This window comes from Stenella coeruleoalba, assembly GCF_951394435.1.
Source record: "Stenella coeruleoalba genome assembly, chromosome: 15".
NCBI classification, from domain to species: Eukaryota; Metazoa; Chordata; class Mammalia; order Artiodactyla; family Delphinidae; genus Stenella; species Stenella coeruleoalba.
This window is the reverse complement of record NC_137161.1, coordinates 45,680,776-45,694,804: the sequence shown is the minus strand read 5'-3', so window position 1 is coordinate 45,694,804 and position 14,029 is coordinate 45,680,776. Positions and strand designations below refer to the sequence as shown.

Genomic DNA, 14,029 nt, shown 5'->3' with positions numbered 1-14,029 from the left:
TGCTCACTACCATGGGATCAACTTGGTATAATGTGACATAACAACTAAATAAAAGTAACATCAGTACTACCCTTAGATTCAGGCAAGAGGCCCTACCTGGGCTTCTATACATTACAGAGCCTGTTCTGGACTTTGTCTGGCCATGCCACTCCATACAAGGCGAGGAGGCCCCAGCGCCAGGGGACATGCCTACCTGGAGGTCTCATACACACACACACACACACACACACACACACACACACACGTCCTTCTAGGACACACTCCAGGTGTCCATCACCCGGACATCCCCTGGTCAAAGGGGCCTAAGCTCCTTTCCAAGGCCTTTAAAGACCTCTTTCCTGGGTCCTTCTTGCTAGGATGACCGTCACTGGTGTGCTTACCCTTCAGCCTGAGAAGTGGCCAAGAGGAGGTTGAGGTGGGGATGAGGACAGAGCTAGGACTTGTGGACTGGTATGGGGAGGGGGATACTGGGGTGGGGGCCGGTAAGGCTGGGTAAGGAGTCAGAAAACTAAATTCCCCTGTATGAATTCTCCCCTTTTATGAAGGCACATTGGTCAAGGTAGGAGGGACCATATTTTATCTACAATTTGTCATCTTGATTTTTAATTGTTTAATATTTTGACAGATGGCATGAGGGTCTCCATTCATCCTCTTGCCCTGGACCTAGCAAATGTGAAGAGAAGGCTGAGTAACATCATCATTTTACACTGCAGACCTTTGAATGGCCCATCTCTCTTGCTGATGATCTATTTCCTAGTTTGTCACACCTAGCACACAACTAAGTGAAATTAATGACAAAGAAAAAACAAAAGAAGTGAAGAATAAGAGACTAAAGAAATTCTATAGTTTCTTTTTTCCTGCCCTGTGGGTTTCAGAATACAGTTATGGTTCTTCAGAAAGCTTTTCCCCAAAGTTGGTGATGATGATGATGATAAAAACTGATGCTTCTTCCTATGTGCTGGGACCCCTTCTAAACACTTACACACATTAATGAATCTCATCATTATAGAAACGACATAGGTGGGTCCTGTAGTAACAGCCTCCCAGTTTTACATACGAGGAACCCTGGGGGTAAAGAGGGTGATTTGTACGTGGTCACACAGCTGGGCAGTGGAAGAACGGATTGGAGCTCAGGCAGCGGGCTCCAGAGTCCCTGATGAAGTATTGTACAGGGCGTTTGTCCACTGAGCTCTGTCTGCACAAATGTCAGCTTTGCAAGCAACTTGCTGGCAACTTCCCCCTCTTCACCAGCCAGCAATGTGATCTGCAGCCTTAGCCACAGCCTCAGGGTCAGCACGGGCTTTCAGCTAACGGGGTCTACTGTCAGGGTTGAGCATAGCTGCTTAGGACTGAGGATTTTGTCTTTTTCGTGTTTTGTTTTGCTTTTAAGCGCTGGTAGGAAAACAAACAGCACTGTGCCCAGCACTCAGCAAATACTGGTAAGAAGGGAAGGAAGGAGAGAATTCACCTGGTAAAGTTAAAGCAGTTTGATGCCAAAGACAAAAATGATCAGGTGTTTACTCCCGCCCAGCCTCCATCCTCTACCTAGGGGATGGGGATCACGCGGTCGGCTTCAGACCTGGCCTTCAGAGAAGGAACCCGCCCGAAGGAGGGCCAGGGTCTCTCCCACGAGAACTCCGAACGGTTGGGGTAGAAGAAGACACCAGCCTCGAAGCAAAGAGCCCTGGGCACTGAGTCGCAACGCCGCCTCTTCTTCGCCGGCGGGCACCCCGCCCTCTCCCACGGCGCCCCGCCCCTCCTAGCCGTCTGCCCCGCCTCCTCCCCGCTCCTCCATGGCGCCACGACCCCAGGAAGTTGCCCCACCCCTCACGGCGCCGTGCCCCCGCCCCTCCACGGCGCCCCGCCCAACCCGTGCGGCGTCGGGGCGCAGCGTCTACCCGCGGTGCATGGTGGGGCCGTTGCTTCGGACAACTCGGGCCTCGCCCGCCCAGAGGCTGTGAGGAGTGGTTGCGGCGGCGGAATGCACCGGGCCTCCGCGCCGTCCGCGCCCCTGGCGAGCCCCGACTACTACGAAAGGCTGGGCCGCCTCCAGCACGGGCTGCGGGACAGGTACGGCCTACCCGGGGCGGGGGCGGGGAGTCGGCCGGCCCAAGGGTCCGCCGGAGCCCTGCCCCCTGTTCCTTTCTGCTGCCCCCACCCGCGGTTCCCCTGGGCCCGGGTCCAGTCCTGCGACGCCCCCCGCCCCCCCCCGCCTCGAGCTCCCGGAGGGGCCTGGAGGACGGAGTTTACCAGAGACACTTCCTTATGGGCAGTATCCCGCGGGAGCGTGCGGCCGTGTCACTGAATGTGCCCAGAAGTGAGAGCGGGAGTCTCCTGCCTGTCACTCTCAATCCAGCCCGTGAATTTCTCTGGTCCCCTTCCACACGCCCCCTCCCCGGCTCTTCACATTCTCATGCCACCCTGACAGCTGCGCTGCATCAGTGATGACAGGTCCAGGAACGCAGGCGGGAGAGTGTGTGTGTCAAACGTGTGCCCTGTTTAAATGAAGGAGGCTTTTTTGTGGGGCCAGATCTCCAGCGAAGGGATGACATTTCCAGCGGGAGAAGCCCAGCTTTCAGAGGGTTCATGATACCTTGATTAAGACATGAAAGATGAGAACCACTGAAGAACAACTTGATCACATAAAGAGAGAAAATTATAAAGCAATTTACGATAAATAACTACATAAAAGATAGGCTGTTGAAATTATTATTCAGTTGCTAAATTAATTGGAGTTGGAAATCTCATTAGTTGACAAGAAAGGAAATAGATTTTTGGATCTCTTGATAAACAAAACGTTTAATGAGTGTTAAAAGTTACAAAATCATTTTAGTGAAGAGAGCTGTGTGTGTGATGATTCTAAAATGACAATAATTACATGGAAGGTAAAGGCAGAAGTTACTGGTTTTGAAAAGGAATTATGTTCAACCTATGCTAGAGTTAATTCTTGTTTAATATTTATAGAGCATCTACAAGAGGCTTCCTTAATCATTCTCACTGTATTTACCCCTGAATCCTTTTCTACATCCTGTTTTCTTTCTGACATACCACTACTCACGCACCCACTCACCTCACCTCCAACTTAAAAAAAAAATCACTTCCTGCAGTGCCTTCATTAAGAGACAAGATAGTGCTCTGTGCTTTGGTACACTTACAGTGCTCTGTGTTCTGTTAAAAAAGTGGCTTAGTTACCCCAGGCCTTTAGTTATTTGCATTTCTTAACCCAAGTTCTAATTTTAAAATGTTACTGGTTCAAATGGCATTTTTAAAAAAAAACTAATTGTGAGTTATCATTTTTGCTTCCTGTGCTAGGAACATCTGGCTGTTTATAGTCCTTATGGTATAATTTCTGTGTAATGATTATTACTCACTTTATGTCTAACACGTAATGCTTTCACTGTTAAGCGAGGTGAGGCTGTTGAAATTATATAAGGAATTTGAGTCAAATTTTACAGCCTATTCATGGTTCTGCCTTTGGAGGTTTGTTTCATTTTTAAGTCAGTACAAATTTGTTACTGTGTGTATTCATTTTTCATTTTAAAAGTCCATAACTAGGGCTTCCCTGGTGACGCAGTGGTTGAGAGTCCACCTGCCGATCCAGGGGACTAGGGTTCATGCCGTGGTCTGGGAAGATCCTACGTGCCGCGGAGTGGCTGGGCCCGCGAGCCATGGCCACTGAGCCTGCGCGTCCGGAGCCTGTGCTCTGCGACGGGAGAGGCCACAACAGTGAGAGGCCCGCGTACTGCAAAAAAAAAAAAAGTCCATAACTAACTCTAATGCATAGTTAATAAGTACAGAGGCAAATCACTTCGGATACAAAGAAAACTGCAGGACAGCTGTGGAAACCTAGGTTCTAGTCCACCAACAGTTGTGTGACCTTGAGCTGGTCATTCAGCTCCCCTGACCTGCCTTTGTCACCAGAAATGAGGGGCCTTGAATACTATGTAAAGTAAGGCCACAGCTTTTTTTTCTCTAGTAGAGCAATGAGCCTTAAAGTAAAAAAAAGTCTAAAGCTGTTAGTTTTGCAAAGCAGCAAGCAATGAATATTATCGTCTGTATCCCATCTGAGTATTTGTATGTACCTGTTTGTTTGTTTGACCAATCCCTGTGACCATAAGGACCTTTATCTCCTTAAAACTCTAGAGTCATTTCAAAGGCTGCAACCCCGGGTAGTCACAGCTGATTTGTCAGTCTGAAAATGTCCTGGGAATGGTAGAGAAAAACAACTTGCCCTTTCTTAGTCCTCTTAGAGGTGGGTTATTGCAGTGTTAGCTGGTCTAATAACTGGGCCCTCCCCTTGTAAGTGGTGTATTTCTAACCCAAATTGTCTTAGCCGTACTCACACATAGATGTAATTTTATATTCTAAATTTTTTCCTTTTTGTATACAGTGTTTTCTCTGCATCATGGCAAAAGCCAGTCACTGAATCTAAAACAGCCTGATGGAGTGACTTGTTACAGTATGTTCAGTGCCACAAGCATGGTAGCAACATGAAAGTGGAATCGACTCTTACAATTATATAAAAACATCCCTTGAAAAAGGCCCATTAACCAGCCCCAGTTTTTTCAATGCCAATATTGATTCAGAGTGAGATATCATAATAGTCCAGAAATTGATGCTGAGATATTAGTTGAGTAAAGCTGAAGATGGTATTGAGACAAAAGTAGAATAATAAGCAGCTTACAAGGAGAAAACTAAACCCCGTGGCTATACTTTAAGGAGCACCCAGCTGTGTAAAACTTTGAAAGGTCCAGGTCAGAGATGCAGGTGATTGAAACCGGGGCCTATGGATACACATCTCAGGGCTGGGTGTTTAAAGATTCTGAAATAGAGATTTAAGATGCAGCAGTTCGGGCTTCCCTGGTGGCGCAGTGGTTGAGAGTCCACCTGCCGATGCAGGGGACACGGTTTTGTGCCCCGGTCCAGGAGGATCCCACATGCCGCGGAGTGGCTGGGCCCGTGAGCCATGGCCGCTGAGCCTGCACGTCCAGAACCTGTGTGGAGAGGCCACAACAGTGAGAGGCCCACGTACCAAAAAAAAAAAAAAAAAAGATGCAGCAGTTCTAAGATGATCTTCCCAATAAGCCTTTCTCTGGCTTTTTATTGGGGTAAATATTTTAAGTCTTGAATTTAAAATAGATATGAAAGTCAGTGTCGGGGGCACTGCAGCTTGGATGTGTTTAGAAAATGGGCCTGTGAAGAAGAGTTAATGAGATCAGCATCATTTTGCCTGGAATTAGAAGGCCAAGAGGTGTTTGTGATTTTTCAGTGTTTGAAGGGTCGCAGTAGAGAAGTAAGACCAGTGGATGTCTGTATGTACTGAAGACAGAGCAGGAACACGGAAGTTTTACATTCATTATTGAAAAGAACTTTCTGCTTGGGAGGTGATGGATTCCCATAAAGCTGGTGGTCCTTTTTCGTTCGAGGTCACGGGCAAATTTTTAAAATTATTTTGAAAAAAGTTCAAGCTTACAGAAAAGTTGCAAGAATAGGACAAAGACCTCTAATATTCCCCTCACCAGATTCCTCAACTCCTTAACATTTTATTTCTTTTTACCTTTCTGTTTGTCTCTCTGCCTGTCTATGTGAAAGCATGAGACTTCTTTGAACCATTTGAGAATTGCAGATATGATGTCCCTTACATGATCACTGTATAACCCTTCTAATCAGGAAACTAACTTTGATATACCAATCCACAGGCCCCAGTCACAGTTCACCAACTGTCCTAACACTTTTTTCTTTTCTGATCCAGGACCCACCTGTGAACCAGTGTTGCCATGTCTCTCCATTCTATCCCAGTCTGGAACCATTCCTCCATCCTACCCTGTCTTTCGTGTTCCTGACAGTTTCATAGAATAAAGCTCTCATCCCAGAGGGTGATCCTCAAGCTGGGTCCGTCTGATGGTTCCTCATGACCAGACGGTGATCATGTTTTCTTGGCAGGAATACCACAGAAGTGAATCATGACATCAGGGGCAAGGTCACAACTGCATTTAAGGGTCTTTCTGTCCCCATAATTTAATGGCAAATTGCTTACACTGTCCAGTCAATCACTCTTCATTATCATATTGATCATGAAACCTTAGAAGGGGAATAAATATTTCTAACAGGGAAGCAGTTATACCACGTTTCCTTCACTTCTCTTCCAAGTCCAGTCTTCTTAATGAGAAAGTAAAGATCTGTGTGAAGCTACTAATTTAAAAATTTGTGATTCTGTAATCTTTTTCTTGTTTAAACATAGGCACACCCCAACCAAGGAATGGATTGTGTTCCCCAAGCAAAGACTAGGTGTTTGGATTTTGGACACCATTGTCCCTTTAAAAGAATTTTGGTTAAATAGTGGTTTCCATTCTAGATTACAATAAGCAGAAAAATTTACTAAACCTGTAATATAGCTAACAGTGTAACTTTGGGGTTTTTTTTATAGGAGAAAATCGACTGAAGAAGCTAATAATTAAGGGCTCCCAAGTGGACGTGGCCTCGACCCTTTCCCTCAGGAGGCCAGCCTGAGCGCCCATCCTCCTCTGGACTCCTTTGATTCACAGTCTTTTGTTTTGTTTTGTTTTGCTTTTTAGCATTTTTCTCTTAGACATTATGTGATTTCTCATTCAGCCTTGGTTAATTAATGTCAACTTAGATTACCAGTTTGACTTCAGTTGAAGCTTGTACTTTGGTGGTCTTTGAGCAGAGCCATCTGTGGTTAAACCTCCAAGGGCTCTTTTTGAGACTGGGAAGGTTTGCTGTTCAGCAGTTTTACCCTCTAGCCCCTTGGTTTTGGCTGCTGCCACCTTTTCTGCTGTCCAGGTTCGCCTGCTTCTTGCCCAGGCTGGGTGTGCAGGTGGGCATGTCAGCTCTGTCCTCTAGCTTCCTGCCAGCACTTACCTGAACATCACAAGCTGTCTCTACTGGCGGTACCTCTGGGGACTAGCAGTCAGTGACGAATCATGGCGATGTTATCAAGTTATAAAAGAAAATGCCTTCAGTTCCAAGTAGTGGTGTCAGGGGACCTGGTCTCCCCCAAATGTGAGTAAGGCCAAGTCTGCTTCTCAGAGATCTCTTCCTAACTCAGACACGTGGCCCTGCCCAGGCCTGTCTGGTTGAGAGCAGAGCGAGCCCCCAGCCTTCAGTCCAGGATGGATTTATGGAAGCCTTGTGTGTGGAACCCCCATTGTTCTCAGAGATGCTGGCCATGTTGTATTTTGCATATTTATCTTGTTTATTGTCTGCCCTTCCCCCTTGAATGTCACTGCCTGAGGGCAGGGACCTTGATTGGCTCATTTACCAGGTCAGTCTTCACCTAGAGCAGAGCCTGGCTCACCACTGCACTCAATAAATAACTCTTGCTGAATGAATGAACCTGCTTCCCAGCCTTTTCTCACTACGTTTCCCCATTTACTTTGAGAATCTTGTTCTTTTTGCTTCATATTGATGTCCTTTTTGCCTTTTAGACTTCCCTAGTGACTGCTAAGTACTTTTGTGTCTTGAGTTTCAAATGCAGCTGGCGTTTTCTGCTTCTTGGAGAGACCAGAGAAGCATTCTCACAGATCGTGTTCTAAATCTGCCTGCCTGTTACCGATCAGTGTAATTTATTCATAAAATACATTCTTTCTGTATTATAGTGAAAAGAAGAGATTGGACCTGGAAGGGAAACTCTATGAATATAATCAATCTGATACATGCAGGTAAGATATGACAAAGTTTTGAAACCAATTTGCCTAAATTAATCAAAATTTAACCCTAATATCAATATATGTTACAAATACCATAGTTGTAGTCCTGTTGCCGTTCCTTATTTCTAACGTGTAATCGTTTCAAGTAAACACTGCAATTTAATACAATCACTATTAAGTGTAAGAATAAATTTGATGGAAGTATAAGATAAAAATTATTGTATTTTCATTATTTGATATTGGTGTTATTTCAGGAATCTTTTGCTTAAAAAGCTTAAGAATAAGACACATTATAGTCTTACTTATCTTTTTGGTCACAATTTAAACACATTGAATCTGTGAATGATTGAGTCATAATTATTACAGCTGACCTTTCAACAAACTGTTGTAGGCAGGGTTACGTGGTGTCTCATTTGTTCATGGGTGTATGACAATGACTGTTAAAATTATTCTGAGCAGTGGATAATATACATATTATCCTTTTTAGGTTACTTACTCTAACATTAACAGCAAACTCTTAATATTTTAATTATATTTTAAGGAAACTGAACTTTATCCTTAAGCCAAATATATGGTGTAACCTCCAATATTATTCATAGGAAAGTTCTCTGGCTGTGATAGAGTTAAGTTTGTGACGTATCCACTTCACAGTACGAGTGAGAAATGAAGACATCTCATCCAGAAGAGAGAGAAACCAAGAATACTTTAAAACCAAAGCACCCATCAGGTGCATTTTTCCTCATCTCCAAAATTATTCTTGCACTTTGGTTAGTGTCCATACTTCCAAAGCTACCAGAGTAGACAGCCATGTGTTTCTAGCGGCTCCAAAAGAGACAGGGAGAGTCAGCAAGACAGTGGAAGGAATAGCAGTGTTGTGGGTGCTGTGGCCTGAGAAGTAGGCCCTAAGTCTGAGAGGATCGTGGCAGTTGCCATTTTTCTAGCCCCTGACTACAGGGACAGAAGACAGGGCATAGACTCTTCCTACAGCCTGTTCCCAGGTGGCTTCCCGGCATAATGGTGGTAGGCCGGGTGAGATGAGAGACCAGTGGGAATCTTCACCAAGCTTCGGCTGGCTGAATTTGTTCCCCTCTCTCAGCCTCTTGTTTCCTGGAAGACAGAGGGTATGGTTTGCTAAAAATATGCTTTCTTTGCCCATAGGATAAAATCCAAACCATCTAACATGGCTGCCTCAACCTGATTCCCCCAGAAGGCAGAGTCTGAGACAAGTGTTAGTGTGTAGGTGGTCGTTTATTTTAGGAAGTGGTCACATAAAGGGCTGGGAAGAATGGAGTAGGAGCTGGTAACTGCTGTGGGCACCTGCAGCTCCATCTCTCTGCTCCTCCCAAGTGTCCATTCAAGGGAAGGAAGAGGGGGGCTCTTTACCTTTCGGTTCCTGACCCCCGTTGGTCAGGGCCATCTCAGGAGGTGTTAACTCCTCCGCACCTCCAGGCTTTCCCTGCTGCAAATTCAGAAAAGCAGCCCCGGGAAAGCAAGATACCATGGGCGGCGGATGCAGGTGCTGCCAGGTTGCTGCAGCCGTGGCTGCAGGAAGAAAAGCTAGGCCAGGAGGAGGTGAGGTGGTGCGGTGGTATACCAGAGCTTCTATTGTCTGCCCCTGTTTAGTTTTCATCATTACTATCTCTTGCCAGCCTCTCCCTAAAATTCTTCATGGACTGAATCCTCGGTTTCTGGAACGTGACAAGGTCTTGTATAGTGAAGCAGGTAGACTTTCTTGCCAGGTGCCTCTGTTTAGTCTCAGCCTTGCCAGCACTTAGCCAGGCAACCATGGGACAGTAACTTCAGTATTCTGTGCCTCTGTTTCTTCATCTGTCAAATGGGGATGGAGATAGTTATGAGAACTTAATAGAGCCTTAAAGCAGGGTCTGACCCAGAGTAAGCGTCAATAATTTATTGTTTATGACCATTTTTTGTCAGTTTCACTGTTACTCTTATTTATTGCCTCTGAGCTTTCCAACATGCTGTTTCCTCTGCCGGAATGTTTTCCCCTCATCTCACTCTTGCTTTCCCCAGTTTTGGGTTAACTGTTAATTCATCCTTCATGTCTCAGCTGAAAATTAATTTCCTTCCCTTTAGCTAGGTCACATTGCCCAGTCTTTAAGAGTCCCTTGCAGTTGTGCTCATAGCAGCCATCACACTATATTGTGTGTATCTAAGTTTTGTTTCCCTGTTGTCCCAAGCTGCATGGCTTTTGTATGCAGAGTGCTGACTGTATGAATGACTGCATGGAGGGCTGGATGACTTGATGTGGTCAGCTTCGAGGGTTAACGTGAGGGCGGGAGTGAAGCTAGACTTTGGGTGGAGAAGGCGTGGTTCCTATTGAACCTACTCCAGGTGGACTCTGGTCGCAGCCAGCAGCCTCCCCAAGTGCCTATGTGGGAAATTATGTCGGGTTCCACCTCTGTTACCGTCACTTGTGTTAAAAACGCAGGCATGGACAGCAGTACACCCAGTCCTGAGTTTTTTGTTCGGAAGGAAAAATGGGGACAGCCAACCAAGATCAAAGCACAGAATTATTAGCACGATAAAGAGTTTCTTGAAAATTATTGGCTTAGAGGTGGGAGTTTAAGGTCTGTTGTTGTTTAATTTTTAACATCTCCAGCGTCTCTGCAAATCTGTTTTTGAGGGTGAACATTTTTATAGTTGGCAACTTATTTTCGCTTGATGAGAGAATGTTGAATAAGTAATTGAGCCAGCAGTGGAAAGGCTACATACCAGGTGCTCTTATGACTTAAATACTTGTGAAGAAGAAAGAGCTGAGAGGAGCAGTGTTGGTAATGAGCGGAGAGGGGCTGCACAGTTCTAGCCGCCCGCTGTGTCTTTTGATACTGCATTTTGGATGAGAGTCTCCAAAGGTTTCTTCACAATTTGAGTAGCGTGACAATCCATATATTGTTATAAAATACTTTCATAATACAGTATGTTATTGCAGTTTCTAAAAAAATTTTTAAGTACCTAAATGAGAACTTTTGGGGCATTTTAAATTTCAAAATTTCTTAATGTTTGTGGATTGTGGTGCATAGTTTGATTCTATTTCTGTATGAGCAGGTAGTTTTGAAATTGTCACATAAAAGAATGCCATTGGGCTGTTCATCTGAAAAGGGCCACCTAGGCACGGCTCTTGACACCACACTTAATTTTGAGAAAGAAATCCATATAAATCTGTATGTGTGAGTGGTGTAATGTGGTCTGGTATCCATTTCTCAGGAGAGTTATGCCTAGAGGTGATACCTCAGTGATGCTGCATTAATTTCCTCTCTAAAAATGCACATGCATCCTATCCTTTAGGCTGCAGCATTTGGGTAAAATATCTTAGAATACATTGTCTCATTAACAATTTTGTTAAATTCTCCTCCTTAGAGTTGTTCAAGTCTAACTCCATCGTTTAAAAATCTGCTTTTATTCTTCTAGAGTTAAGCTGAAGTATTTAAAACTAAAGAAATACCTGAAGGAAATATGTGAATCAGAAAAGAAGGCTCGTACTCGAAACCAAGAATATTTAAAGCGGTTTGAGCGGGTCCAGGCTCACGTTGGACACTTTACCACAAATTCAGAGAAACTGCAAGAACTGAAGGTGACATCTCATTTTGTACTGTTTTCTTTTGTCCTTTTTAGCTAAGATTGGGACTAGTGAGTAGTAAGTTTCTGGTCCGTGGCAGTCACTGATGTTCAGTTGTTCACCCGTAGGTTAACTGTCAGTTTTCTCTGGGAATTAATTACCATGTGACCAGATTTTGATCAGAAAACTGGAGATTGCATTTTCTCAGATTTCTGCTTTAGTTGAGGAATTACTGGAACATCTATACTTTGTTACTCTACACAGGTAGTTAAACGGGCACGGCCTCTGGCCACACCTGACCTGGCGCCTGGCACATGGGATCTCTTGGCCTCAGGACTGAATTTGAGCAACATCAGGTTCCCTGTGGAGCCTGCTTCCTTCTTCAGAGGTTCTTTTTCTGTGGCCTGAGCCCCACTGTTCTGGGCAGGCCGGGTGTCAGGGGGAGACTGGGGGGAAGAACTGGCCCAAGGACTTCACCCTCACGCCCATCGACTCTGCGAGCCAGAACAGCCACACCTTCCCTGCCCTCTCCGACCCTGGCCCCCACTCCCTTAGGCTGCCTGGCAACCTTCTGCTTTACAAACTGTGTCAAGCATGGAGGGCTAGGCCTTGTGTCTCACCATTTGTGCTGCTCAGGGCTTTTGCCCAACTTAACCCACCTGCATACTGGTTACCAGAGAAGTTGGCTTCAGCACTTCCCTTTCTTTTTTTTCCTCTCACAGTTTTCCCCTAGTACACAGGAAAAGAATTATTTAAGTACACAGGAAAAGAATTATTATAATGAACATTCATGCTGTGGTCTGAATGTTTGTGTCTCCCTGCCCAAATTCATATGTTGAAATCCTAACCTCCAAAAGTGATGTTATTAGTGGATGGGGCCTTTGAGAGGTGCTTAAATCACGAGGGTGGGGCTCTCATGAGCAGGATTAGTGCCTTGTAACAGAGGCTCCAGGGCACTCCTGGCCCCTTCCACCAGGTGAGGACACAGTGAGAAGGTGGTAGCTCTGAACCAGGAGGGGTCTGTCACCAGAAGGCAGCCGTGCTGACATCTTGTGGAGGACTTCCAGCCTCCACAACTGTGAGCAGTACGTATCAGTTGTTTATAAGGCACCCAGCCAGTGCAGTTTTATTACAGCAGCCTAAATGGACTAAGACAGCTCACGATCTAACTAGATGCAACAGTTGTAAATATTTTGCTGTATTTGCTTTGCCTGTGTCTGTGTATGTATGTTTTTTCCTGAGCCATTGAAAGTATGCAGCAGAACCCATGACATTTCTCCCCTAAATACTTGAGTGTGGATCCCTTAAGAACAAGAACAGTCTCCTCCATAATCATACCATTATCACACCTAAGAAAATTACTAATGATTCCATAATATTATTTAATATTCAGCCAATACTTCAGTTTCCACAGTTCCCTTCAAAAGTCTGTTTTTCCAGACCAGGAGCCAACTAGGGTACACATTACATTTGTTATTGTGTCTTTTTTAGTCTTTTAATCTAATTTGGTTTCCTACCAGTCTTCTTTGTTTTGTTTTTTTTTTTAAATGATACTGGCTTTTTGAAGAAGCCAGGCCAGTTGCTTGTAGAATGACTTACATTCTGAATTTGACTGGTTATTTTAACTTGTGTAGCATCCGCTGTGTTTCCTGTAAACTGGAAATTTGGTCTAGACTAGCACTGCCCAGTAGAACTTTGTGGTGATGGGAACCTTCTGTCTCGGTACTGATGCTGTCTAATACAGTAGCCACTAGCCGTACATGGCTACTGAGCACTTAACATGTAGCTTGTGACACTGAGGACTGAGTTTTTGTGTTAAATTTAGTTAATTAAATTTAAATAGTCACAGCTGAGGTTATACAGTCTACTGCATCCCGTCAGGAGGCTCATGAGCCATGATGTCAGGTGGTCTTGTTTGAGCCAGGCTGAGTTTGTTGGCTTTGTTAACATGGTGACCTCTAGGTCTCTCTGTTGTAAGGTACCTTTTTTCCCTTTGTAAATTAGTAAATAATCTGTGGAGTGGTGGCTTGACATCTTGGGAATACCTTGTTCCTCAACAGCCTTTTGCCTAGCGGTTTTAGAATCCATTAATGATGCCTGAATCAGTTATAGTGGAGGTTGTGAAATGGTGATTTTCTAATTTGATCTCATCTTTTACATTTGTTAGCTGGCATTCTTCTATGAAGAAGAGCTTTCTTTCCTTCTTTTTCTCCCTCTCTCTGTCTAAATGTCACTCTGGGCTTGTGAATCTTTATTTAGTCATTATATTATCAATTACTGTAATTATTCTTTTGTTGCTTACATTCTCCCAAATTTTGCCAGTGAGAGTCTCTTCGAGTTGGCTCCTGTGTCCTTTTGACAAGATGTTCCAGGTTTACCTTATACTTCCCTGCCTCAGACTTGGAATTAGCCTCTTATCTGAGGAGCTGTGGTTCCTTTGGGTGGGTAGGGGTATTTAGAAACCAAGATCTGGAGGCTAGATGTGCTCAAGCAATAGTGAGTCTTAGCTACAGCACTCCAGGTTTTTCCTCCTAGTGTTCAAGTAGAATGCTTAAGGCTCAAAAAGCAATTGTTATCAACATTGTAAACCTCTTTTCTTTTCAGAGAGTTCAAAGAGAAAATAAAAGTGGTGGACAAAGCAGGGAATTTCTTCTTCCCAGTGGAATAAAGGAAATAATAGAAGTTTTCCTCTTATTTTCATATTGATGCTTTACTTAATTATTGATTTCTCATTATAACCAAATGTGAGAGGGAGGAATTTGAAAGGAAGTATCATCCTTTG

The 14,029-nt window shown here is 44.4% G+C and overlaps 1 protein-coding gene across 2 annotated transcripts in view; it reads left to right on the top strand.

The window, feature by feature from the left end:
- Positions 1–1,720: 1,720 nt before the first annotated feature.
- KIZ (kizuna centrosomal protein) overlaps positions 1,721–14,029 on the top strand; it is a 112,713-nt gene continuing 100,404 nt past the window's right edge. The window contains exons 1-3 of one of the 2 annotated variants that reach the window (XM_079899099.1): positions 1,721–2,070; positions 7,620–7,682; positions 11,100–11,262. In XM_079899099.1, coding sequence (XP_079755225.1) covers positions 1,982–2,070; positions 7,620–7,682; positions 11,100–11,262 — 315 coding nt within the window. In that variant the 5' untranslated portion in view covers positions 1,721–1,981. The remainder of the gene's footprint in view (positions 2,071–7,619; positions 7,683–11,099; positions 11,263–14,029) is intronic. The other variant, XM_079899098.1, reaches the window with a different exon arrangement.